This window comes from Piliocolobus tephrosceles, chromosome 2 (assembly GCF_002776525.5).
Source record: "Piliocolobus tephrosceles isolate RC106 chromosome 2, ASM277652v3, whole genome shotgun sequence".
Taxonomy (NCBI): domain Eukaryota; kingdom Metazoa; phylum Chordata; class Mammalia; order Primates; family Cercopithecidae; genus Piliocolobus; species Piliocolobus tephrosceles.
In genome coordinates, this window is record NC_045435.1 from 174153295 (window position 1) to 174180279 (window position 26985).

At 37.4% G+C, this 26985-nt stretch overlaps 1 protein-coding gene across 3 annotated transcripts in view; it reads left to right on the plus strand.

Moving 5' to 3' along the window:
• Positions 1 to 26839, plus strand: part of IFT80 (intraflagellar transport 80) — a 137940-nt gene extending 111101 nt beyond the window's left edge. For 2 of the 3 annotated variants that reach the window (XM_023223347.2, XM_023223349.1), the window contains 4 exons: positions 431 to 520; positions 624 to 796; positions 9594 to 9717; positions 25182 to 26839. In XM_023223347.2, coding sequence (XP_023079115.1) covers positions 431 to 520; positions 624 to 796; positions 9594 to 9717; positions 25182 to 25292 — 498 coding nt within the window. In that variant the 3' untranslated portion in view covers positions 25293 to 26839. The remainder of the gene's footprint in view (positions 1 to 430; positions 521 to 623; positions 797 to 9593; positions 9718 to 25181) is intronic. The other variant, XM_023223348.1, reaches the window with a different exon arrangement.
• The last annotated feature ends 146 nt before the right edge of the window (positions 26840 to 26985 follow it).

Here is a 26985-nt window from a genome sequence, read left to right on the forward strand (position 1 = left end):
TTCTATACCCTCACTATCTGCCTAAATAATTTCTTCTTAACTGGTATATCAGTAGCAATCTGCCATAATATCATTGTCTGATAACTTCACTATTTCTTTGGTTCCCTATAAATTACATTATTTGACACCTCATCAAAAAGACTGGAAGGTTTATAACCTTGAGTTATTATTTTAAATTCAGAAATAAATCCTTAATAACTCAAAATTGAAAATTTCAGAAAATTTCTTTCAAAAGTTTTCTGTGTATTAATATATTTTAACAAAATGGCCACAATGAAATTTCCACATTATTAGTTTTTTTCAATGCCATGCTCAGTAATTTTTATTTTTTAAATTAAAATATCATTTTGGTATGAGTATTTAAATCACTGCTTATTTTAAGGCAGTTCAGTCACATAGTTAAGATAATTGTTCTCATACTTCACTTTAGGAGCAAACCATGTGGGCTTGTCTAGCTGCTATGGCAGTTGCTAATCGAGATATGACTACTGCAGAAATAGCCTATGCAGCAATTGGTGAAGTGAGTAATTAATGTTTACATATATGTACATGTGTTTTTTCTTAGCATAATTTGTTATATTTCTGTTATTATCTACTTCAATATTTTTCTTTTCTTTTTTTAGATTGATAAGGTTCAGTACATCAATTCTATAAAAAGTCTTCCATCTAAAGAATCAAAAATGGCCCACATACTACTTTTTAGTGGGAACATACAGGAGGCTGAAATAGTACTTCTTCAGGCTGGCCTTGTTTATCAAGCAATCCAGATCAATATTAATCTCTACAACTGGGAAAGGTAATAAGAATGCTTTCCATCAATTCCAAAATCTGTTTGACCTTAATGTATTTTTTCATCTACCACTTAGTAAATTACATTTTCCACTATATTTTAGTTTCTGAATACCACAGAATTTATTCATATTTATATTTGTGAATAGTTTGCAATTTATTTCTTCTCTGAACTTTTGACTGATTAAAAGTTGGGGTGTGAAGAAGGAGAGGCTAGGATGTTTCCTAAATTTTTGGTTTTAGTAACTGGAAAGATCATGACACCATACCATTTGCAGATTTGGTAGAGAAGATAGTGAGTTTCATTTTAGCCAAGTTGAATTTGAAATACTCGCAAAGAGATATAATTGTTGATTAAATGGACCTGGAGCTCATAAGAAAGATCTGAGCTAGAGGTTTAGATTTAGGAGTTATTAGCAAATGGATAGTAGTTGAAGCCAGAGAAATGGATGCAATTGTCTGGGGAATGTGTGGAATGAAAAGACATCCACTACATTATGAAATGGATGAAAGAAAAGAAAGACACCAAATGTTATTCCATAAAGCAGCCGGACAGGCAGAAAAAAGAAGAACCAAGAGAGATGTGTAGTGCTAGAGAAGAAAGAGGAAAGGATTGGTGATTCCTTACATTTGGCTGTCAGACAGATTGCTTTCTGAGGCAAAGTGGCATGCCGCTCTTCTCTGTGACATAAGAGGTTCCTCCCACTCATTCTCTCAGGTACATGTCTCTCAGTGAACAAAACTATAGTTTTTATATACTCCTGAAGTTACTATGTTATGGAATTGACATATTTTTCCAGGTTTGAAATGTCTTTCATGATCTTTGTTTCTGCCTGGGTGAAAAACAACCCCTGTATCTGTCAATTACAAGGCCGTTTACTTAAACTTCCTTAGACTAGAATTTCTATAGATATTTTATCTCTGTCTTTAAAAGTAACAAAAATGGCAGATGGTTAATTTTATGATTGACATACTGTAGTCTCCTTATTTAATTTATGCCTAATGATCTATATTATTCATATAATTTAGCTACTCTGTTTTTGTCTTTTATTAACACAAATTCATTGTCATTGTTTAGCTGTACAAAGGATCATGAAAGATGTTTTTAATTCTATAAAAATAAATAGGCTGCGGGGTGCAGTGGCTTACACGCTTGTAATCCCAACACTATGGGAGGCTGAGGCAGGAAGATCACAAGGTCAGGAGTTCATTGAGACCAGCCTGGCCAATATGGTGAAACCCCATCTCTACTAAAAATATAAAAAAAGCAGCCGGGCACGGTGGCACATGCCTGTAATCCCAGCTACTCAGAAGGCTGAGGCAGGAGAATTGCTTGAACCTGGAGTTCCAACCTGTGCGACCAGACCGAGACGCCATCTAAATTAATAAATAAATAAATAGGCCATTGTCTTTGTCCTGAATTTATTCATAATTCATAAAGTTTAAGGTAGCTAGTTTAGAGAGTATGAATATTTTTAGAATTTTATGTTAAATAACTTATAGAAAATTGTATGTATCATTACCAAGCTAACAGAGTTCTATGAGAAATGGAGAAGAATTGTGTTTATAGCATTCTTTTGATCAGTGTTTTTGAAAAAGTATGTTGAAATCATAGACACTGCTCTTGCTATAGTATTCTGAATACTGTACAATTTAATAAAAAAAATTTAAGATAATCGTCTTTATCTTAAAAAACTTATAACCTAATTAGGAATTCCATTTTATTGTCATTAATAATAGTCAAATGTCAAAACGATGAAGAGTATTGCACATAGAATGAATATTAACTACCTACTATGTGATGGTAATGTAAAATGTTTCTGCTGTTCAGGAAGCATATAATTGGTAAGGGGAAACATAAATATCTGCAAATATAAATAATTAGAGAGAGAAACAGTAATCCAGTAAAAACAATATAAACAATGGTACCAGCAGTACATAATTAACTGCTTGGTGACCATTAATAATCATTTTGCAGCATTCCTCCTTTTAGATTGATATGGTTCAGTACATCTATTCTACAAAAAAACTTCCATCTAAAGAATCAAAAATGGGCCACATACTAATGTTTAGTGGGAACATACAGAGGTTGAAATAGTACTTCTTCACACTGACCTCCACTTATTGAGTGGTTATGATGTGCTAGGAATTAATTGTGCTAGACACTTTGTATATATCATGTCGTTAGGTTATCTCAGCAACTCCAGAAGTTTAGATATTACCAGCCCCATTTTACAATTTAGGAGATTGAGGTTTACTTATAAATAAGCACAAAATCTAGGATTTGAACCCCCAAGTTGTCTAATATCAAAGAAGAGCTCAGTTTATCACCAAGCAATCAGTTATCTATGGCTGGTACCATTGCATATGTTGTTTTGTTTTTTTTTTTTTTGAGATGGAGTCTCGCTCTGTCACCCAAGCTGGGGTGCGGTGGTGCAATCTCAGCTCACTGCAACTTCTGCCTCCTGGATTTACGTGATTCTCCTACTTCAGCCACCCAAGTAGCTGGGATTACAGGCTAATTTTTGTACTTGTAGTAGAGATGGGCTTTCACCATGTTGGCCGCCAGGCTGGTCTCAAACTCCTGACCTCAAGCGATCTGCCTGCCTTGGCCTCCCAAAGCACTGGGATTACAGGCATGAGCCACTGTGCCTGGCCACGCTTATGTTGCTTTTACTGGATTACTATTTATCTCTTTATTTATCTTTGCAGATATTAAATCGTCTTTCCCCTTACAGATTATATGCTTCCTGAAGAGCAGAAACATTTCACATTATCTGTACATAGTAGGTAGTTCATATTCATGCTCTTACTCTCTATGCAATACTCTTCATCATTTTGCAGCATTCCTCCTCTTCAAACATTATGCAGTGAGTGAGTAGGTATCACAGAAGAAAGTGAGGAAATTTGCCTCTGATGGCCTATAATATAACCTTCTGAACATTTCTTGTACCTCCTTGACCTAAATGAAACCTACCTTTATTTGGAAGAGAAGGTAGAGAAGAGAACACCACTACCAGTCCTCTCAAATGGAGTCAATTTATTCTCTCCACTCTACATTCCTTAGGATCCAGTGTGAGTGGAGTTGGTGTCATTTTTGCCTCCCTCATCTTTACTTCCCTATCTTATAAAATCTCCAATCATTTAAGGCTTATATATCATGTGTCTTACTTATTTTTTGCTAAGACCTCACACTTTCCCTGCTATCCTTATATCCTGTTCCCCACATGCCCCCTCTTCGCCTTCCAATTCTCGTAAGTGACCTTGACTTGAGATTATTAGATCTCAGGGAGAGAGAAAAGAAGAGGGTCAAAGAAGATGTAATGAGGAAAGAGAATGAATTCTGGGTGCTCCTGCGTTCCTCTTATCTCCTGGCATCTCCTTTTCCTGTGTTTCTTGCTTTTACCTAACTGTAAGCCAGTGGGTTGGTCAGGTGCTGGCAGAGATCTCTGAGTCTACCTGATAAGATGATAAAGATCCCAGACCGTTGTTCCTGGATTCTGACCATTATTTATACACTACACTATCTATACACTTAAGACTCCAAAATATGCATCTCTCGTCTAGCCTTCTGTTCTGCCTATATTTGCTTCCAGAATCAGTTCTCCAAGTGCCTACTTAACATTTCCATTAGATATCTCACATTTTTTAGCTCAAATTTATGTTTATTCCCTCATAAACCTGGTCCTCTTCCAGACTAATCTGTCTTATCATTCTTTCAGCTGTACAAAGCCGGAAATCTAGAAGTTACTTTTGACATTTTCCTCACCTTCCCCCTCCCTATTATCAACTACTTCCCTCCCAAATACCTCTAATACTCATCCACTCATCCACTTCACTACTATTATGTAAGTTGATTCAAGTTTTTCTGCTTAATATCATCACTGATCTCCCTATATCTGCTCTGTCTCTTTCCTACCCATTCTTCACTCTGCAGTCATAGTGATCTTTTCACAATGGAAATCTGATCATATCACTCTTGACCTCTGATTCACTTCAATGAAACCCACTTCAGTGAAATTCATAGTTTCCCATTGCTTTTAGCATAAATATCAAGATTGGATAAGAAGGGACTGCAAATATTCAGCAAAAGTAATTATAACTGCTAAGAAACTCTAAGGAAACATATATTGTTTTCATTTCTAAGTTCTACAGATATTTCTGAAACAATTTGGAATATTTGTTCCAACTGCACATTCATTCATTCATTCAACAGATAATTGAGTGTAATCCCTTGGTATCCATGAGATGGGTAAGGATTGGTTCCAGGACTCCCAGGATACCAAAATCTGGAATGCTCAAGTTCTTTATATAAGATGGCGTAGTACTTACATATAACCTATGCACAGGGCTTGGTAACCTTAGGTACAGGGAAGGCCCACATTGAATATGTGTATAGTAAAGAGCTATACTAGATTTTTTTGTAGGGAGTATAAGGTAATGGTTAAGCTATGTAACAATTTAAATTTGTTTACCTTTAATTGACTTTCCACATCCAGTTCATAAGGCCCAGTAGGGAGTGGGATATATAAGTTTAATGTTCACGAGAGATCCTAGACATTGAGGGAAAGCCAGTAAAGGAATTATCAGCCTACAGACAGTAGTTGAGGCCATGAGTATGGCTACGGTTAATCACGAAAACTTAAGAAAAGAGAGCAGCAAGCAGATATCTGCTGAATACCAATATTTAAGGGTGTGCTTTAAGAAGAGAATTTAGCAATAGAGATCAGAAGGGACAAAAAAGATGGAACTTAAAAAAATTGTTCATTATGGAAAATTTCAAACACATACAAAAGTAGAGAGAATAGTATAATGAATCTGAATGTACCCATCATTCACCTCAACAATGATCAGTTTGTGAACAATTTCTACCCTTACCCTACCATTTATTTTAAAGCGGACCCCAGTCATCTCATTTTTTCTGTAAATATTTCAGTATGTATCTCTAAATTTTTTTTAACATAACCACAATATTGTGGTCATACCCTAAAAAGTTGACAGTAATTATATTCTGTGTTCTTATTTCTCTGTTTCACTCATAAGTGCTTTGTTTTGTTTTATGTTTTGTTTGAAATAGAATCCAATAAAGATCCACACATTGTGATTGGTTGATATGTTCTTAAATTTATTTTAATCTACAGCTTCTCCTATTCTTTTTTGTGTTTTTTTGCGATTTTCCCATTGAAGAAACTGGACCTATAGAATTTACCATAGTGTGGACATTATTGGATCTTTGGACAAAGATTGCATCTTTGTGGTATACTTTAACATAGTCTTCTGGCCCCTGAATTAGTTGCAAATTGATTGTTGAATATAGGAACTTGATTAGATTTAGGTTTTTTTTTTTTTTTTTTTTTTGATAGGACTTCATTATAGTAGTGTTTTTGTAATGTTTTTGTAATGACTGGCTATAGTGGTTTTTCATGGTATTTTTTGTGATGTTAGTAGCCATTGATGATCATTGCCCAAATGTATTAATTTGAGCTTACAAAATGGTGATATTCTATCATTCCAGAAGGATAGAACTTGTTAGATGCTAAATACATTAGATTGTTTTTAATATCCCTGAATTTCTATATTTGTTTAAATCCTCTAGAAGGGAACAGATTTTGTTTTGTTCATATGTGATATTCCGCTTGAGAAGCATAGTCTTGCTGGTTTATGTTTCTGTCTTTCATATTCGAATTTGAAAATTGCCTGCAACCTAATAAGGTACAGCTCTTGAAGAGTTATAGGTAAGCACGTTATCTGTTTGCTATCCACTTTGGACATTTCATAGTAGTCTGTTCTCAAAAACTGAAGTTGAGAGAGGTAGAAACTAGAAACTCCAAATTTGCATGTTAATCCTTTATGATCCTTTATGTGCATATTAATAAAAATAATTTCTAATCTACCAGTTATACAAAGTGATTTTGCTTCATTCAAGTTATGCAAAATCATATTTTGAAGTTATAACATCTTTTTATATAACTTCCTTCTATTTAAAATACATGGATTTATTCCAGCCTTAAAATCTAATGTCACATTTGTTTGGTTGCCAAATAACCATTTTAAAACTAGAGACATACTGTTCCCAAAACCCTTATATAATTTGGAGTAAGTTCCCTCCTAAATGTGGAGAAGAAACATTTTTTTACCCAGTATGTACTTTAAGAGAACATTTAAAATAGCACATATCATTTGAATGTTTACCCTTAGCCATTGCTATTCAATCAATTGATACATATTTTATAATAATAATAATAATGACAATGATAGATAATTCTTAGGACCTAGCATCTAAATGCAGGATTAGACATCATATTCTATCTTTCTACATAATTAAATGTATTGATGTTTTACACCATAGTATGTCTTTCAAAATTTTGGAAAAGCTCCAACCCAGAATGGATGCTTTTATGTACTCCCCACTGAGAATACTTTCAGTTTTGCACAATCAAGATCTCCTTCCCACATCATGTACAATCATAAAGAAAGAATGGGAGATGGAACTTCTAAGGTGACAAAAAAGTAGCTCACCAGTCTCCACTCACACATACACCACTGGAATCAGAGCCTTAGGGATGTACATGGGGGGTTAAATGGGAGAGGGTTAGCAGAACTGAATGAAGCATCTTTACTTCTGTTTCTCCTTTTTTGAGCCTCTGTGAATTGCTTTTTGCCTTATCTTCCATTTTTCCCCTCCATATTCTAGTAATTTTACATTCTTTTCTGCCTGTTTTTTTGTTTGTTTGTTTGTTTGTTTGTTTGTTTTTTCTGAAAGACTTTAAGGTCACAGAGGAATGAGGAAACTTTGTGAGAATGTGTGATGGTAGCAAATACCCTTGGATTTCACAATATATTATGTCAATATATATATAAGAAATCATTTTGCCTAATTTGGGCATTGCCATTTGTATTATATATAACTTACACTCATAATTTTTTCATATTAAGTGTTTAATATCTCTCAAAAGTCTATCAGTTGTCAATCAATACATACACCGTGTCTAAAATACTTTTTAAAGTGACTATTTAGTTTGATCAATAGTAAGGCAAACCAAGCCAGGCATGGTGGCTCATGGCTATAATCCCAGCACTTTGGGAGGCCAATGCAGGTAGATACTTGAGGTCAGGAGTTCAAGACCAGCCTGGCCAATATGGTGAAATCCCATCTCTACTAAAAATACAAATATTAATTTGGTATGGTGGCAGATGCCTGTATTCGCAGCTACTTGGGAGGCTGAGGCAGAAGGATTGCTTGAACCCTGGCGACAGAGGTTGCAGTGAGCCAAAATCATGCCACTGCACTCCAGCCTGGGTGGCAGAATGAGACTCCATCTCAAAAAAAAAAAAAAAAAAGTAAGCCAAACCAAAGCATGCTAAAAATGAACCAGATTTTCCCACTGAAGAGTCTAGTTGCAAAAAATCTAATCAGTAGTCAGCTTTGCTAAAACAAGAGATTTATAATAGTTGGCTCTGATAAATCCTGACTGGAATATTCAGAAGTCATATGTCACATTAGAAAGAAAGAGAACTTGAGAAATAATGTACTTTTGACTATTATGATGACTGTTATCTTATTTTGAAACAAGATGACAGTGAACAGTGTAAGAGAACTGTCGTCCCCTGGATTGTTCCTGACTCAACTAATATGAGTTATGCACAGGATTGCAGTGGCTGAGGTGCTGTCCAAAACCCACATGTAAAAGTAAGCCTAGAACTGAAGATTAATCTTTTTGTTTTCCTGCAAATTATCGTCAGTGTATGTATTTTATGTCTTTAGTTTATACCACTGTTTTCAGCAGCAATTTATTTAGTTCTCATCTACCATTTAAATAAAATATTACTTTAAAAATAACTTGCATAAATATTGATTGAATTATAAAACTTAAATGACTGTCAAGTTTTCCTGAGACTCAGATGGCAAAAGGCATTTTGTCAGACTTCTTAGCCTCAATTTATTATTTTCATAAGATTTTTAATTTGCTATTGTAATAATGTAAATATATTACTAATTTTATAAACTCTGTATAGACTTATGAAAATGGTCAAAATAATGGGACCACTTACATTGTGGGGAAGTTCATTCACTTGAATTACAGGATGATTTCAAAAAATTTTCTTTTTTTTTTTTTTTTTGGAGTCTCACTCTGTCACCCAGGCTGGAGTGCAGTGGCATGATCTCAGCTCACTGTGACTTCCACCTCCCAGGTTCATGTGATTCTCCAGCCTCAGCCTCCCAAGTAACTGGGATTACAGGCCTGTGCCACCATGCCCAGCTAATTTTTGTATTTCTAGTAGAGACAGGGTTTCGCCATGTTGGCCAGGCTCGTCTTGAACTCCTGGCCTCAAGTGATCTACCCACCTTGGCCCCCCAAAGTGCTGGGATTACAGGCATGAACCACTGTACCCAGCCTCAAAAATATTTACAATGAATATTTACCACATATGTACTCTGTAGTACTAACCAAAGAGAAATATCTCCCTTCAAGAAGTGTATTGCCTAGTGGAGAAAACAGACTCATAACAATTGTACTATAAGCATGCTGTAATAATAGTATATATATATAAATGGTATGAAGCATAGATAATAGTCATTTATTTCTACAAGTGGAGCTGGTCAGGGAGAAGAGACCTTGTTTGATCTGGTCCCTGAAGTATATAAGTAGGAATTTGCAAGACTGATGAGGTAGAAAATGGCATTTCATAGTGTGGAATAAACAGAGGGAAGAGCCATTTGTCTTACCCCCAACTCCAGAACTCTACTACTCATGGAGTCTGACACAAACAATGTTAATAATCTGTTTTATTTCTCATTATAGGGCACTGGAATTGGCTGTAAAATACAAAACACATGTTGATACAGTTCTTGCTTACCGTCAAAAGTTTTTGGAGACATTTGGTAAACAGGAAACTAATAAACGATATTTGCATTATGCAGAAGGCGTAAGTATTTCACAATTTTGTATAATAATACATATGCTTTATAAGTATATGTCATATTCGTCCTAATGAGACAAAATGTGAACGATTCAAATTTTGAATCTTTCAACCTCTAAAAGAATTACTTTTTGCCTTATGACATCTTATTTTGACTATGTAATTATAGTACTAATTTTTTTTCTGGAATCTTGCAGGCATGTTTTGATTAACTCATGTCTGTCATCATAATATTCCATTTGTGCTAAGGTTGGGTGCTATTTGATGTTTTTCGATAAATAATATAGATGGGTGGAATAAAAGCTTCTAACTCTTAAATTTTACCTGCCACCAGCTGCCTCTTCTGCTGCAGGGGAAATATGTATGCATAGAGGGCACTGACCAGAAAATGCATAGTTGGTCACTTTGTTTTAGAGAGCTAGGTTGCACCTCATAGAAGTGCCTAGCCTAGGTAGATTTCACTACCTAGAACCAAAGAAGACTCAGCCTTTGCCTCCCAGACTCCTACCAGCATCTCAGATTTTATTACTCTAATTAGAAGAAAGTCATTCTGGGATGCAGTGGTGCATGCCTGTAGTCTCAGTTACTTGGGAGGCTGAGGCAGGAGGATTGTTTGAGCCCAAGAGTTCAAGGCCAGCCTGGGCAACATAGTAAGACCCTTCCTCTAAATAAATAAATAAAAATAAAAGAAGGAAGTCATTCCAGTATAGATCAGCCCACAAGGAGACCCAGAATGAGTTTGCCCCATTGCCTAGAGCATAACTGATTGTAGCCACTTACCGAGATTATTTTAGGCTCAGACAGCAGAAACAGAGCTCATGTCACTAACCATATAGATCCAAGAGACTTGACTCCTAAGAGCTGTATTACAAGATAGGGCTGACCTTTTTTCAGCTCTGTGAACCACTTTAGCCTTTCATTCATTCATTTATTCAAAAATTATTTATGATGTCTCACTCTGGCCTAGGCACTATGCTAGGGGTTAAAATCAGATACAGCGTCTTGTGTCTCTGTGGAGCTAATAGATTATGTGGGAACACACCTTCTTAGTATAGAATAAAATGGAATGTTCTGATTGATCCTAGGGGCAGACTAGGTTAGAGGAGCCTCAGGAAGAGGAGAGAAGATAGAGAGAAGGCACCCACAATTTCTATTAAAGCCAACATTATCTACTTACTGTATTTATAATATGTAGTGTCTTGATCTACATTTTTGCACTTCAGAACAATTTTCATGTTAGTGAGGCCTTTAAGACCATTCTTAGAGTTTAGCAGTGCAACTTCAACATCTAGATCCAGGATAGCTACAAGTTGTAGGTTTCATGGTAGAAAGGAGATATGTTTTATAGAAGCTCCACAAACCTTTTTTTGATTTCATTTTGAACCTGTTTAGTACTGAAGTGAATCCTGGGAGTCTGGGCATACTGTACTATTAGGACAAACACAGCGTCCCTGGGATCTCTGGGGCTACACTCTGATTCATAGTACATGACAGCAACCACCACCAAAACAGTGCTAAGCAACCCAAAGAACTGTGACACAAAGATCAGGTGATCTGATCTTTGTGTCACAGTTTTGAAAATATGGCCATATGTTAAAACTAAGCACCCACCTTGTTTATTGTGTAATTTTAAAACAGATTAAACTACTCTGCTTTTTCCTCCTCATCGTCATCAATATTTTTTCAGTATTCACATTTGATACTTTTGAGAGCATAAGAAATATAGTTCTGATCAGGTGTGATGGCTCAAGCCTATAATCCCAACGCTTTGGGAGGCTGAGGCAGTAGGATCACTTGAGCCCAGGAGTTTGAGACCAACTTAGGCATCATAGTGTGATCCCACCTGTACAAAAAATTTAAAAATTAGCTGGACATGGTGGCTTATGCTTGTAGTCCCAGCTACTTGGGAGGCTGAGGTAGGAGGATCACCTGAGCCTGGGAGGTCAAGGGTGAAGTGAGTTGAGATCATGCCACTGCACTCCAGCCTAGGTGACAGAGTGAGGTCCTGTCAGAATGAAAGAAAAGAGAGAGAGAGAAAGAAGGAAGGGAGGGAGGGAGGGAAGAGAAAGAAAAGAAAGTCCTTACTATAAAGGAAATTATATTTTAGATAGCAAAAACTTCTCAACATCCTTATAATCTTTTTCATTATACGTATATTCAACTATTACCAAAATATGATACTTTAATCATAAGAGTACCAGAACAACATGGCTTTCTTAGGTATTTTAGGGGTTTTTTTCATCCAGAAACTTTGTAGGTTACTTTGACTCCATAGGGTACTATGTTCCAGTTTCCTACTTTTCTTCATAAATATCATTTGGAGTTAACTAAAAATCATAAAGCAGTATTTTACGATGCAAAATAGTTTTTTTCTTAAAAATTTCGTACCAATGAAATAAAATGTAACCCTAGGAAAATAGCTCTTGGGGATATCTGTATTACTTGCTGATCTTTTGGTTTCATTTGGGTCTATAATCTAGTCATAATATACATCCATATTTATCTTTGCCAGACTTACGATTATATAAACCCTTTATTTCAGAACTAAGAGTTAAATAGAAAAGGATCACTTAAAAATAACATTGAGAAATTTATTCTAGCTATCTAGCTGGTGATTTTGGCGGGCTCACAGTGCATGCCATCCGGACATGTATAGATGAATGGAATCTACCGTAAGGGAAGAAGTGAGAGGTTTGATAGACACTTAGTTTATGAGCCCTGAAATGTTATTTGGCCATTTCTAATCTAAAATATGGCAATCTGGGATTCTTACAAGGAGTACTGTTTTCCAAGAACCCTGATATTTAGAGTCATTGTACTTGGTCTACAATAGTGTTCTGTAAATATTTATAAGACAAATTGTAAATCTAGCAAATAAAATCTACTCAAAGTATACATTTATTATACTAAATATATACTCTGCACAGGAAGAAAAGTAGATCTGGGAAATACTTCAAACATTTTGCTAGGAAAAAGAAAAAGTGTGAAAGAAATCAAACTCATGAGCAGAATTTCAGAAAGTTTAGAATTTTGAAGATCTGAGTCAACACTCTACTTAGGACAAACCACTTTAGGCTTAGCTACTACCGAAAAGCTGCTTTACAGGTTTAACTTTGGAGGAATTGCTAATAGTGAGGAGTTGTTAGCTGATTACTGATTTGCTGGGTAATTATTTACCTTTTATTCATTCAGTATTTATTGAGTGCCTCCTGCAGACAATGTTTTCTCCTTAGTGCTTGGGATATAATAGTAAATGTGACAGACACTGGCCCTGGCTTTATGAAGTTTATATTCAAATGGAGGTGACAGTTATATAGGTAATTGTTCATTTCAGTTGTGGTAATTGCCTTGAAGGAGATGTATGTGGTGCTCTAAGACTTTATGAATGGGGGTCCTGACCTCGAGTGAGGCAATCAGCAGAGACTTTTCTAGCAAAGCACATGATATTTGAACTCAGCCCTAGAGGATGAATAGTAGAAGCTCACTGCAGGGTAGAGGTTGGGTGGGAGATGAGGATTACAAGTTCCAGGCAGAGGGAAGGCTTTGAAGTAGGAAAGAGTAGAAGCAATGGAGGGGTTGACTTTAGGGTTTCATAGAGCAAATTAAATAAAGAGAAGCCATTGGAGGGAAATAACATGATCCCTTTTCCCTTCTAAAATCCTGATTCGGCCAGGCGCAGTGGCTCACGCCCGTAATCCCAGCACTTTGGGAGGCCGAGATGGGAGGATTGCTTGAGTCTAAGAGTTTGGAGACCAGCCTGGGCAACATGGCAAAACCCTGTCTCTACCAAAAAAAAAAAAATGTTAGCTGGGCATGGTGTTGTGTACCTGTAGTTCCAGCTACTCTGGAAGCTTAGGTGGGAGAATCACTTGAGCCCAGGAGGCAGAGGTTGCAGTTAGCTGAGGTCGCACCACTGCACTCCAACCTGGGCCACAGAGTGAGACTCCACCTCAAAATAAAATAAAATAAAATGCTGATCTCTGGCTGGGCACAGTGTCTCATGCTTGTAATCCCAACACTTTGGGAGGCTGAGGTGGGAGCATTGGTTGAGTCTAAGAGTTTGGAGACCAGCCTGGGTGACATGGCAAAATCTTGTCTCTACAAAAAATAAATTAATTAATTAAATAAAATAAAAATAAAAATAAAATTAACTGGGCATGGTGGCATGCACCTGTAGTTCCAGCTACTCTGGAAACTTAGGTGGGAGAATCACTTGAGCCCAGGAGGCAGAGGTTTCAGTGAGCCAAGGTCATGCCACTGCACTCCAACCTGGGCAACAGAGCAAGACTCTATCTCCCGAAAAAATAAAATCCTGATTCCTGGCTGTGCACAGTGGCTCACGCCTGTAATCCCAACAGTTTGGGAGGCTGAGGTGGGAGGATCACTTGAGCCCAGGAGTTCCAGACCAGCCTGGGCAATATAGTGAGACCTTGTCTTTATTAAAAATAAATAGGCTGGACACGGTGGCTCACGCCTGTAATCCCAGTACTTTGGGAGGCTGAGGTGGGCAGATCACGAGGTCAGGAGATCGAGACCATCCTAACTCAGTGAAACCCCGTCTCTACTAAAAATACAAAAAATTAGCGGGTGTGGTGGCATGCACCTGTAGTCCCGGTTACTTGGGAGGCTGAGGCAGGAGAATCGCTTGAACCTGGGATTTGGAGGTTGCAGTGAGCCAAGATCACGCCACTGCACTCCAGTATGGGTGACAGAGTGAGACTCCGTCTCAAAAAATAATAATAATAAAATAAAAATAAAGAAATAATCAATAAAATAAAATCCAGATTCCTAAAAATAAATGGAAACAATAGTTTTTACAAAATTATCTTAAGATTTTGCTAGTCAGTTGAAGGAGATGATAATAAGAGCAAATGTATGATTTATTGAATGAATGAGGAAGAATCCCGAGTGACTGCTCTGGGCCCTGGGTGGTTGGAATACTGGTTGGGAAAAGACATTGAAAGGTCTTAGTACCAGGCTAAGAGAATAGACTTTGTAATGAAGGCAATGAGAAGACTTGGAGATTTGTAATCAAGGGAATGACTTGAAATATAACGTCAGACTGGAAAGATAGCTTAGAGGAGAGCGTGGTGACCAGGAGAATAGTTAGGAAGTTACTATAATAATCCCACTAGGAAATGGAAAGGGTACGATTAATGTAAGAAAAATTTTAGAAGTAAAATTAAGAGAACAGTTGTGTCTGGGGGTGGGAGGAGAGGTGGTGAGGTAAGACAAGGCATTTGAGAATGACTTCAACATTTCTAGTGTGGGCAGCTGATAGATGGGAATGCCATCAATCTAAAGAATACATAAGAATATACACATTTTGGACCTTTGAGTTTGAGTACATGAAAATATGCCATTATGTATGTGTTTAGAGTGTCTATTAGGTGTCCAGAAGGAGGTGTCTAGAAGGCAATTAGAAATACAAATATGAACACAAAAGGATATTGACATGGGAGAAACAAGGGCTAGAAAACTAACTTTATTGCCTTGATCATCTAGGTATAGTTGAAGCTATAGGAATTGATATTTCTTAGGGAAAGTGTGAGAAAGCTTTGGTTGGACGCTGGTGAATATTAACAGTTAAGAGGTTGTTGAAGGAAACCAAAATATGATACCCCAAAATATGTCTCTTGGAGAGGTATATTTTTGAGCTAAAGACAATTAAGCAGCAGCAAATAGAAAAGCTCTATTCTCCCCCTTTTCCTCCTACAGACAGAATATAAATTCTCCTTTACTGGAGACAACTCTTGTCAGCTCAGAGACGACTCCAGAGCAATCTACCAAAAAACCTTACTGCATGGCTGGGTGTGGTAGCTCACCCTTGTAATCTCAGCACTTTGGGAGACCAAGGCAGGAGGATCACGTAAGCCAAGCCCAGGAGTTCAGGACAAGCCTGGGTAACAAAGTGAGACCTTGTCTCTTCAAAAAATTTAAAAAATTAGCTAGGTGTGGTAGCATATGCCTGTGGTCCCAGCAGGAAGTCGAGGCTGCAATGAGCCATGTTTGGGCCACTGCACACCAGCCTGGGCGACAGAGCAAGACCCTGTCTCAAAAATAGAACAAACTTCACTTGATTAGTTTCTTCCCATATATATTTTTTCCCGTGGTTTCCAGTCTCTGGAAGCCTAAAACTGCTTTCACTTCTCTAAAAACAGTCTTGTCACATCTTTAAAATTTATTGTTCTTTGTTGAAAATGCTGTGTAAGCCAGAGTTCCAAGACGCTGTTTTGAGTTACCTTTCATTGAGATTTTTCCTGCTGTGATGTACACTGCACATATTATTGTACTGGCTTGTTTTTCTCTTTTTAATCTTTTGTTACAGGGGTCTGTCCCATCAATAAACTTACAGGCATTGAGGAGAAATTATATTTCTTCTCCAACATTGTCTAGGGAGCAGAATGTAGGGGAAAAAAGAGAAAGAAAGAAAGAAGTGCATTTAGAAAGGAGAGCAGAAGCCAGAAGAGAGTGGTATTATACAGTCTGAGAAATTTTTCAAAGAGCAGTGGTCAGCAAGATCCAGAGAAGGCTCTTATCCCAGGGCCGTCCATGTACTTCTCCATATCACCATGCCCTTCCCCAGATATACACATGGGTTCACTCACTCATCTCCTTCAAGTCCCTTTTTTTTTGAGACAGGGTCTCACTTTGTTGCCCAGGCTGGAGTGCAGTGGCACAATGACAGCTCACTGCAGCCTCAACATACCAGACTCAAGCGATCCTCCCACCTGAGCCCTCTAAGTTGATGCGACTCAAGATGAATGCCACCAAGCCCAGCTAATTTTTAAATTTTTTTTGTATAGACAGGGGCTCACTATGTTGCCCAGGCTGATCTCGAACTCCTGGGCTCAAGCAATCCTCTTGCTTTGGCCTCCCGTCAAGTAAACTGATGACATTGCAACCTCCTATTCTATTCCTGGTGCTCACTATCTCCCTTCTCTATTTTCAAAATCTTTACCGCTTCTGGCATACTAGATATATTTTTTGTTTTATTTATTATCTGCCTCTTCCATTTTTATCTGTCTTTGTTTATTATATCTCTATGAAGACAGTGATTTTTATCTTTTTGTTCACTGGTGAATCCTTGTACGTCAGACAATTCTTGATATATACTAAGCACTAAATATTTGTTGAATGAAAAATTGAATCATACAGAGAAGGTATATAGGATAAGGACTGAAAACAGCCGATGGTGGCTTTAGTGCAAAGTTCCTAAAGTGTCACAGGATCAGAATTATAGTGGACTGGGAAGAGAAGGAGAGTCAGGAATGAGAAGAGTAAGGGATGGTAGCTTGCAGGGAGAAGACAGAATAGAGAGCCAAGGATGATGAGAGTGAGCCAGTGAAAAGAAGGACACGTAATGTGTGAGGAATAATTGAAGTCAGATGTCCTAGAGGAGTCAAAGAAGATGGAATCAGGGACATATGTTAAGAGGTTGACCTGAGACGGAAGAGAAAGATAATGATGAGTGTAGATACAGGTAAGTTCGTGAATACAAGCAAGGAAAATAAAGTGAATTCATACCTGATAGCCACTATATTCTCTGTAAAGTAGAAAGCTGATCTTCAGCTGAGAGGAAGAGAAATGTGTTAGAGGATGAAGAGCCTTTTGGTATGATTTTGAAATTGTGTCTAGGTGAGTAAGAATTGGCTAGTGAGTAGAATAAGGAGTGCTAGATAATATTGGCACTCCCTATACTAGCAAAAGATGGATTTTAGTGTAGAAATCACTTCACAACTATCAGAGAACATTCTTATCTAAAACCTGCTATTAAAAATATTCTAATCCTAGAACTAAATTATCTGCAGAACACTTTTTAAAACTGGATCAATGCCAAAGTGAAAGTGAAACATTTATTTTCAGTAGGACAGCTATCCACTGACACCCTCATTTGTAGTATAACAAGTAACTAATACAGATATCATCAATTTACTTGCAACAGAGCAACAATTGTTCAGTATACTATCAATGTATGTTTTTATTGTGATTGATTTGAGAAATGTATGTAAGTCAATTTAAGGCTGGAAGAAACCCAAAGCATTCATCAAGTTTCATCTTCTCTGTGTTTTGTTAGACATAGAAAGGAGTACTTTGCCATTTAAAAAATGTCAGATTTTGCCCTGATTGAAAAAATTAGTCTTTCAAATAATCTAACATCTGGTTGGCTTTTCATTGAGCTGTCACTTGCATCTTAGCACAGACATTTTTCTTCCATGAGTAAGAGGAATTCTTTTATTAATCCATCTATTTTATATATTATACATAAGTATATGGCATTGTTATTTTAAATAAAGGTGAGCCTCCCATTATTATTGTATGGGAGTCTAAGTCTCTTTGTAAGTCTCTAAGGACTTGCTTTATGAATCTGGGCGCTCCTGTAGTGGGTGCATATATATTTAGGATAGTTGGCTCTTCCTGTTGAATTGATCCCTTTACCATTATGTAATGGCCTTCTTTGTCTCTTTTGATCTTTGATGGTTTAAAGTCTGTTTTGTCAGAGACTAGTATTGCAACCCCTGCTTTTTTTTGTTCTCCATTTGCTTGGTAGATCTTCCTCCACCCCTTTATTTTGAGCCTATGTGTGTCTCTACGTGTGAGATGGGTCTCCTGAATACAGCAAACTGATGGGTCTTGACTCTATCCAGTTTGCCAGTCTGTGTCTTTTAATTGGACCATTTAGTCCATTTACATTTAAGGTTAATATTGTTATGTGTGAACTTGATCCTGTCATTATGATATTAACTGTTTATTTTGCTCGTTAGTTGACGCAGTTTCTTCCTAGCATCGATGGTCTTTACATTTTGGCATGTTTTGCAATGGCTGGTACCGGTTTTTCCTTTCCGTGTTTAGTGCTTCCTTCAGGGTCTCCTGTAAGGCAGGCCTGGTGGTGACAAAATCTCTAAGCATTTGCTTATCTGTAAAGGATTTTATTTCTCCTTCACTTATGAAACTTAGTTTGGCTGGATATGAAATTCTGGGTTGAAAATTCTTTTCTTTAAGAATGTTGAATATTGGCCCCCACTCTCTTCTGGCTTGTAGAGTTTCTGCCGAGAGATCTGCTGTTAGTCTGATGGGCTTCCCTTTGTGGGTAACTCGACCTTTCTCTCTGGCTGCCTTTAACAGTTTTTCCTTCATTTCAACTTTGGTGAATCTGTCAATTATGTGCCTTGGAGTTGCTCTTCTGGAGGAGTATCTTTGTGGCGTTCTCCGTATTTCCTGAATTTGAATGTTGGCCTGCCTCACTAGGTTGGGGAAGTTCTCCTGGATGATATCCTGAAGTGTTTTCCAACTTGGTTCCATTTTCCCCCTCACTTTCAGGCACCCCAATCAGACGTAGATTTGGTCTTTTCACATAATCCCATACTTCTTGAAGGCTTTGTTCATTTCTTTTTCCTCTTTTTTCTTTAGACTTCTCTTCTCGCTTCATTTCATTCATTGGATCCTCAATCGCTGATACTCTTTTTTCCAGTTGATCAAGTCGGTTACTGACACTTGTGCATTTGTCACGTATTTCTTGTGTCATGGTTTTTATCTCTGTCAGTTCGTTTATGGCCTTCTCTGCATTGATTATTCTAGTTATCCATTCTTCCATTCTTTTCTCAAGATTTTTAGTTTCTTTGTGCTGGGTACGTAATTCCTTCTTTAGCTCTGAGAAGTTTGATGGACTGAAGCCTTCTTCTCTCAACTTGTCAAAGTCATTCTCCATCCAGCTTTGACCCGTTGCTAGCAATGAGCTGCGCTCCTTTGGAGGGGGAGATACACTCGTTATTTTTTGAATTTCCAGCTTTTCTGCCCTGCTTTTTCCCCATCTTTGTGGTTTTATCTGCCTTTGGTCTTTGATGATGGTGACGTACTGATGGGGTTTTGGTGTGGGTGTCCTTTCTGTTTGTTAGTTTTCCTTCTAACAGTCAGGACCCTCAGCTGTAGGTCTGTTGGAGATTGCTTGAGGTCCACTCCAGACCCTGTTTGCCTGGGTATCAGCAGCGGAGGCTGCAGAAGATAGAATATTGCTGAACAGCGAGTGTACCTGTCTGATTCTTGCTTTGGAAGTTTCGTCTCAGGGGTGTACCCCGCCGTGTGAGGTGTGGGCTGTCGGTCTGCCTCTAGTGGGGGATGTCTCCCAGTTAGGCTACTCAGGGGTCAGGGACCCACTTGAGCAGGCAGTCTGTCTGTTCTCAAATCTCAACCTCTGTGTTGGGAGATCCACTGCTCTCTTCAAAGCTGTTAGACAGGGTCGTTTGCGTCTGCAGAGGTTTCTGCTGCTTTTTTTGTTTGTTTGTTTAGCTGTGCCCTATCCCCAGAGGTGGAGTCTACAGAGACAGGCAGGCCTCCTTTAGCTGCAGTGGGCTCCACCAAGTTCGAGCTTCCAGGAGGCTTTGTTTACCTACTTAAGCCTAACACCCCAGTGTCAACATTAGACAGATCAACGAGACAGAAAATTAACAAGGATATCCAGGAATTGAACTCAACTCTGCACCAAGCGGAATTAATAGACATTTACAGAACTCTGCTCCCCAAAGCAACAGAATATATATTCTTCTCAGCACCACATTGCACTTATTCCAAAATTGACTATATAGTTGGAAGTAAAGCACTCCTCAGCAAATGTACAAGAACAGAAATTATAACAAACTGTCTCTCAGACCACAGTGCCATCAAACTAGAACTCAGGACTAAGAAACTCAATCAAAACTACTCAAATACATGGAAACTGAGCAACGTACTCCTGAATGACTACTGGGTACATAACGAAATGAAGGCAGAAATAAAGATGTTCTTTGAAACCAATGAGAACAAAGATACAACATACCAGAATCTCTGGGACACATTTAAAGCAGTGTGTAGAGGGAAATTTATAGCACTAAATGCCCACAAGAGAAAGCAGGAAAGATCTAAAATTGACACTCTAACATCACAATTAAAAGAACTAGAGAAGCAAGAGCAAACACATTCAAAAGCTAGCAGAAGGCAAGAAATAACTAAGATCAGAGCAGAACTGAAGGAGATAGAGACACAAAAACCCTCCAAAAAATCAATGAATCCCGGAGTTGGTTTTTTGAAAAGATCAACAAAATTGATAAGACAGCTAGCAAGACTGATAAAGAAGAAAAGAGAGAATAATCAAATAGATGCAATAAAAAATGATAAAGGGCATATCACCACCGACCCCACAGAAATACAAACTACCATCAGAGAATACTATAAACCCTTCTATGCAAATAAACTAGAAAATCTAGAAGAAATGGATAATTTCCTGGACACTTAACAGTCTCCCAAGACTAAACCAGGAAGAAGTTGAATCCCTGAATAGACCAATAGCAGGCTCTGAAATTGAGGCAATAATTAATAGCCTACCAACCAAAAAAGTCCAGGACCAGATGGATTCACAGCTGAATTCTACCAGAGGTACAAGGAGGAGCTGGTACAATTCCTTCTGAAACTATTCCAATCAATAGAAAAAGAATCTTCCCTAACTCATTTTATGAGGCCAACATCATCCTGATACCAAAGCCTCGCAGAGACACAACAAAAAAAAAGAGAATTTTAGACCAATATCCCTGATGAACATCGATGCAAAAATCCTCAATAAAATACTGGCAAACCGAATCCAGCAGCATATCAAAAAGCTTATCCACCAGGATCAAGTGGGCTTCATCTCTGGGATGCAAGGCTGGTTCAACATACGTAAATCAATAAACGTAATCCAGCATATAAACAGAACCAAAGACAAAAACCACATGATTGTCTCAATAGATGCAGAAAAGGCCTTTGACAAAAGTCAACAACCCTTCATGCTAAAAACTCTCAATAAATTCGGTATTGATGGAACGTATCTCAAAATAATAAGAGCTATTTATGACAAACCCACAGCCAATATCATACTGAATGGGCAAAAACTGGAAGCCTGCCCTTTGAAAACTGGCACAAGACAGGGATGCCCTCTCTCACCACTCCTATTCTACATAGTGTTGGAAGTTCTGGCTAGGGCAATCAGGCAAGAGAAAGAAATAAAGGGTATTCAGTTAGGAAAAGAAGTCAAATTGTCCCTGTTTGCAGATGACATGATTGTATATTTAGAAAACCCCGTCATCTCAGCCCAAAATCTCCTTAAGCTGATAAGCAACTTCAGCAAAGTCTCAGGATACAAAATTAGTGTGCAAAAATCACGAGCATTCTTATACACCAGTAACAGACAAACAGAGAGCCAAACCAGGAATGAACTTCCATTCACAATTGCTTCAAAGAGAATAAAATACCTAGGAATCCAACTTACAAGGGATGTAAAGGACCTCTTCAAGGAGAACTACAAACCACTGCTCACTGAAATAAGACACAAACAAATGGAAGAACATACCATGCTCATGAATAGGAAGAATCAATATTGTGAAAATGGCCATACTGCCCAAGGTAATTTTTAGATTCAATGCCGTCCCCATCAAGCTACCAATGACTTTCTTCACAGAATTGGAAGAAACTGCTTTAAAGTTCATATGGAACCAAAAAAGAGCCCGCATTGCCAAGACAATCCTAAGTCAAAAGGACAAAGCTGGAGGCGTCACGCTACCTGACTTCAAACTATGCTACAAGGCTACAGTAACCAAAACAGCATGGTACTGGTACCAAAACAGAGATATAGACCAATGGAATAGAACAGAGTCCTCAGAAATAATACCACACATCTACAGCCATCTGATCTTTGACAAACCTGAGAGAAACAAGAAATGGGGAAAGGATTCCTATTTAAAAATGGTGCTGGGAAAATTGGCTAGCCATAAGTAGAAAGCTGAAACTGGATCCTTTCCTTACTCATTATATGAAGATTAATTCAAGATGGATTAGAGACTTAAATGTTAGACCTAATACCATAAAAACCGTAGAATAAAAGCTAGGTAATACCATTCAAGACATAGGCATGGGCAAGGACTTCAAGTCTAAAACACCAAAAGCAACAGCAACAAAAGCCAAAATTGACAAATGGGATCTAATTAAACTAAAGAGCTTCTGCACAGCAAAAGAAACTACCATCATAGTGAACAGGCAACCTATAGTCTGAGAGAAAATTTTTGCAATCTACTTATCTGACAAAGGGCTAATATCCAGAACCTACAAAGAACTCAAACAAACGTACAAGAAAAAAGCAAACAACCCCATCAAAAAGTGGACAAAGGATATGAACAGAGATATCTCAAAAGAAGACATGCATACAGCCAACAGACACATGAAAAAATGCTCATCATCACTGGCCATCAGAGAAATGCAAATCAAAACCACAATGAGATACCATCTCACACCAGTTAGAATGGCAATCATTAAAAAGTCAGGAAACAACAGGTGCTGGAGAGGATGTGGAGAAATGGGAACACTTTTACACTGTTAGTTAGATTGTAAGCTAGTTCAACCATTATGGAAAACAGTATGGCGATTCCTCAAGGATCTAGAACTAGAAGTACCATATGACCCAGCCATCCCATTACTGGGTATATACCCACAGGATTATAAATCATGCTGCTATAAAGACACATACACACGTATGTTCATTGTGGCACTATTCACAATAGCAAAGACTTGGAATGAACCCAAATGTCCATTAGTGACAGACTGGATTAAGAAAATGTGGCACATATACACCATGGAATACTATGCAGCCATAAAAAAGGATGAGTTTGTGTCCTTTGTAGGGACGTGGATGCAGCTGGAAACCATCATTCTCAGCAAACTACTGCAAGAACAGAAAACCAAACACCGCATGTTCTCATAGGTGCGAAACGAACAATGAGATCGCTTGGACTCGGGAAGGGGAACATCACACACTGGGGCCTATTTTGGGTGGCGGGGAGGGATTGCATTGGGAGTTATACCTGATGTAAATGACAAGTTGATGGGTGCTGACGAGTTGATGGGTGCAGCACACCAACATGGCACAAGTATACAAATGTAACAAACCTGCACGTTATGCACATGTACCCTAGAACTTGAAGTATAGTAATAAAAAATAAAAAATAAATAAAGGTGACCCAAAATATTTACAAATTGCTTCACAGCAATTCAGATATGGGATATTGGAATTTTAAAAAATACTTAATTTCTTTAACCTCAAGCATAAGATAAAGGAGGCACGAAGTCCTATTAAAGTTAAATTAAACCCTCACTTACTTAAGATTGAGAGTCCCTCAATCTTCTTTAATGCTGCTTATTCCATTCAGCTCCCCTAAACAGAGGTGAAAACCTCTTCACTTTTGGCTCAGACTCAGGGGTTTGGATTTATTTCCTGTAAATCAGAGTTAGTTTAATCTGTAACCCAATTTTTTCCATATCTTGCCTCAGAAAGGATAAACATTCCTAAACTAATGATCTCCAAACTTTGTTAAGTGGTAGAATGTGCTTTCCTAAAGAAGTTGCTCATAGAACTCAGGGGCAGAGTCTATTCCTAGTAAGTCTAATGAACTTAGGAGAGGAATAGGGCTGGGCTGGGGGAGGGGAGACTGCATAACGGATAGAAGGGAAGCAAACAAACAAAAACGTTTGTACTTTGCAATTATTCTTTTCATGTGTTTCCCAGTATTGCTTTCCCTTCGCTTTCTCTAACGTCTTTTCCTCATTGTCTTAATGACCACCATGTCTTACTTTAAGAGTTGGTGCAAAGGAGTCACTTTCACAGAATATGCTTAGGGGAAGCTAATGAATCCCTGTCTTTTCTCATAACTAGGCTTCCAGTGGAAACTTCAGTTTATAAGATGTGAAGCCTATTTGAAAAATGGCTTGGTAACCAGAGTCCTGTCTGTTTTTTCCTCGTTTGAAAGACGGCAGTCCGTCTCATCCCCTACCTTGTCCCTGAGCACCTGTGCACAATCCTAAGGCTCCATGGGACTGTTTAGATGCACCTTTATAAATAGCTGTGACTAGATTTTGGTCTTTTGAATCACAATGAGAGTCTTTGCTTTTTATTATATAATTCTTATTTTTTGGTCTTATTCTTTAAACTATTTTGTGGTTTTTGAGCATTATTTGTTTTTGTTTTTTTGAGACAGGGCCTTGCTCTGTCACCCAGGCTGGAGTGCAATGGTGCAGTCACTGCTCACTGCAGCCTTGACCTTGAGGGCTTATCTGATTATCCCACCTCAGCTGCCCTAATAGCTGGGACTACAGGGTGCCACCACACCCAGCTACTTTTTTTATTTTTTGTATTTATTTTCCTGTCTCAGAACATTGCCATGTTGCCCAGGATGTTGTCAAACTCCTAGACTCAAGCAATCCACCCACCTCAGCCTTCCATAGTATTAGGATTACAGGAGTAAGCCACTATGCCTGGCTGAGCAGTATTTCTTCTTCTTAACTTTGATGTTCTCTTTTTCTCTAATCTTTTGGAAGTCACACATTCTATCTGTTTACTCTTGGTTACTTTGGAGTAAACAAAAATGTCTTATACTATCTAAGCATATTTCTTCTTTTTTTTTTTTCTATTGCAGCTCCAAATAGATTGGGAGAAAATCAAAGCCAAAATTGAGATGGAAATTACAAAAGAAAGAGAGCAATCATCAAGCAGCCAATCCAGCAAGAGTATGGGTCTAAAGCCCTAAATGCCATGCTTATCTTTAAGAAGTTTTATCTTTTGAAATAATTCTGATTAACCAAGGGTAAGCATGTTTTGGTTGCTAAAGAAAAAAGCATAATCTTTAAATGAGTATAAGTACTTGCTGTGTATTTAATGTAAAAGTACATTCAGAAAGATGAAACACAAAGTAACTGATGTATTTCTATCTTTTATATTTTTTAGTCCAATAATTAGCAAAATATTACTATATATGTAAGATATACCTGTGTAGTGTTGATTATATTTCAGTTTTTTGCCCATTACTTCATTCCTAAATCTTCAGCATGAACAAATACTGATGTTGATAATAAAACATTGGACTCTTTGAAATGTATGTTACCATTAATTTCTATTTGACCTCTAAATTGTAAAGTGCCTCCAAAAGTTTATTTATTTATAGAACAAAAATACATGAGGATGGATTTGTACAAATGTATAAAATGCAGCTATTTATACACCAAGTTCATAGTAGCATTACTGGAATAGCAAAAGATGGAAACAGCTCAAGTGTCTGTCATGAATGGATAAACAAATGTGCTGTAATACATGCAATGGAATATTATTTAGCCTTAAAAAGGAATGAAATTCTGATAAATGCTACCTCAGGATAAACCTTGAAAACACTATGCTAAGGGAAATAAGCCAGATACAAAAGGTCAAATAAGATGCCTCTTTTATGAGATACCAGCAAAGGCAAGTTCCTAGAGACAGAAAGGAGAATAGTGGTTACCAGGGACTGCAGGCAGGAGGACATGGGGGGGGGTTATTGTTTAACGGGTACATAATTTCTGTTTGGGATGAACAAATTCTGGAAATGGATAGCAATGATGGTTGCTCAACATTGTGAATGTTAATGCCACTGAATTGTACCCATAGAAATGGTTAAAATGGTAAATTTTGTTATGTATATTTTATCATAATTTCAAAAATATATCTAGAATGGGCAAGAGGTATTCTCCTCATTCCTCTCTTGACTTGAGAATGGTCAGGCAATAGGTCCTGAAGTCTGAATTTGTGAAAATTTCCTTGGGTGATAAACCTGTTTGATTACTGTTAATTTAGTATATCCCAAAGTTATTACCACATAATCTTTTAAACAATAAAACAAACACCCCTTAGAAAGTCTTCTATAAACCCATTTCTGAAAATGGTACATTATAGGGTGGGTATAGATGCATGTATGTGGGATTATGTATGTTACATATATATATATATACACACACAAAGGGATAGAGGGATTAACTCTCTTAACCCCCATTTTAATTACTATGTCTAGGTTTTTTAAATAAAAATCTTTTCTTTTTAACATGTTTCTTTTCTTTTCCGGAATGTTGGAATATTCTGTTCTTGATCCAGATGAAATCTGATTGAGTAGTGTACTTATAAGTTGTACTGTTTATATGTTTCCTATATTGTTATATTTCAATGAGAAGTTTAAAATGTTTAAAAATAAAAAAATGGTTAAAAGGGTTTTGTGTTATGTATATTTTACCACAATAAATGCAAAAAATAAAAAGTCTGTGTTCTAAACAATTCTGTCATATCCTGGAATTCAATCCAATTCTGACACTAACTACCTGGAGTTAGAAACAGGTCCCACAAGTTAAAGGGCAAGGTTCCCAAAAATACTACTATTTATTTATTTATTTATTTATTTATTTATTTATTTATTTATTTAT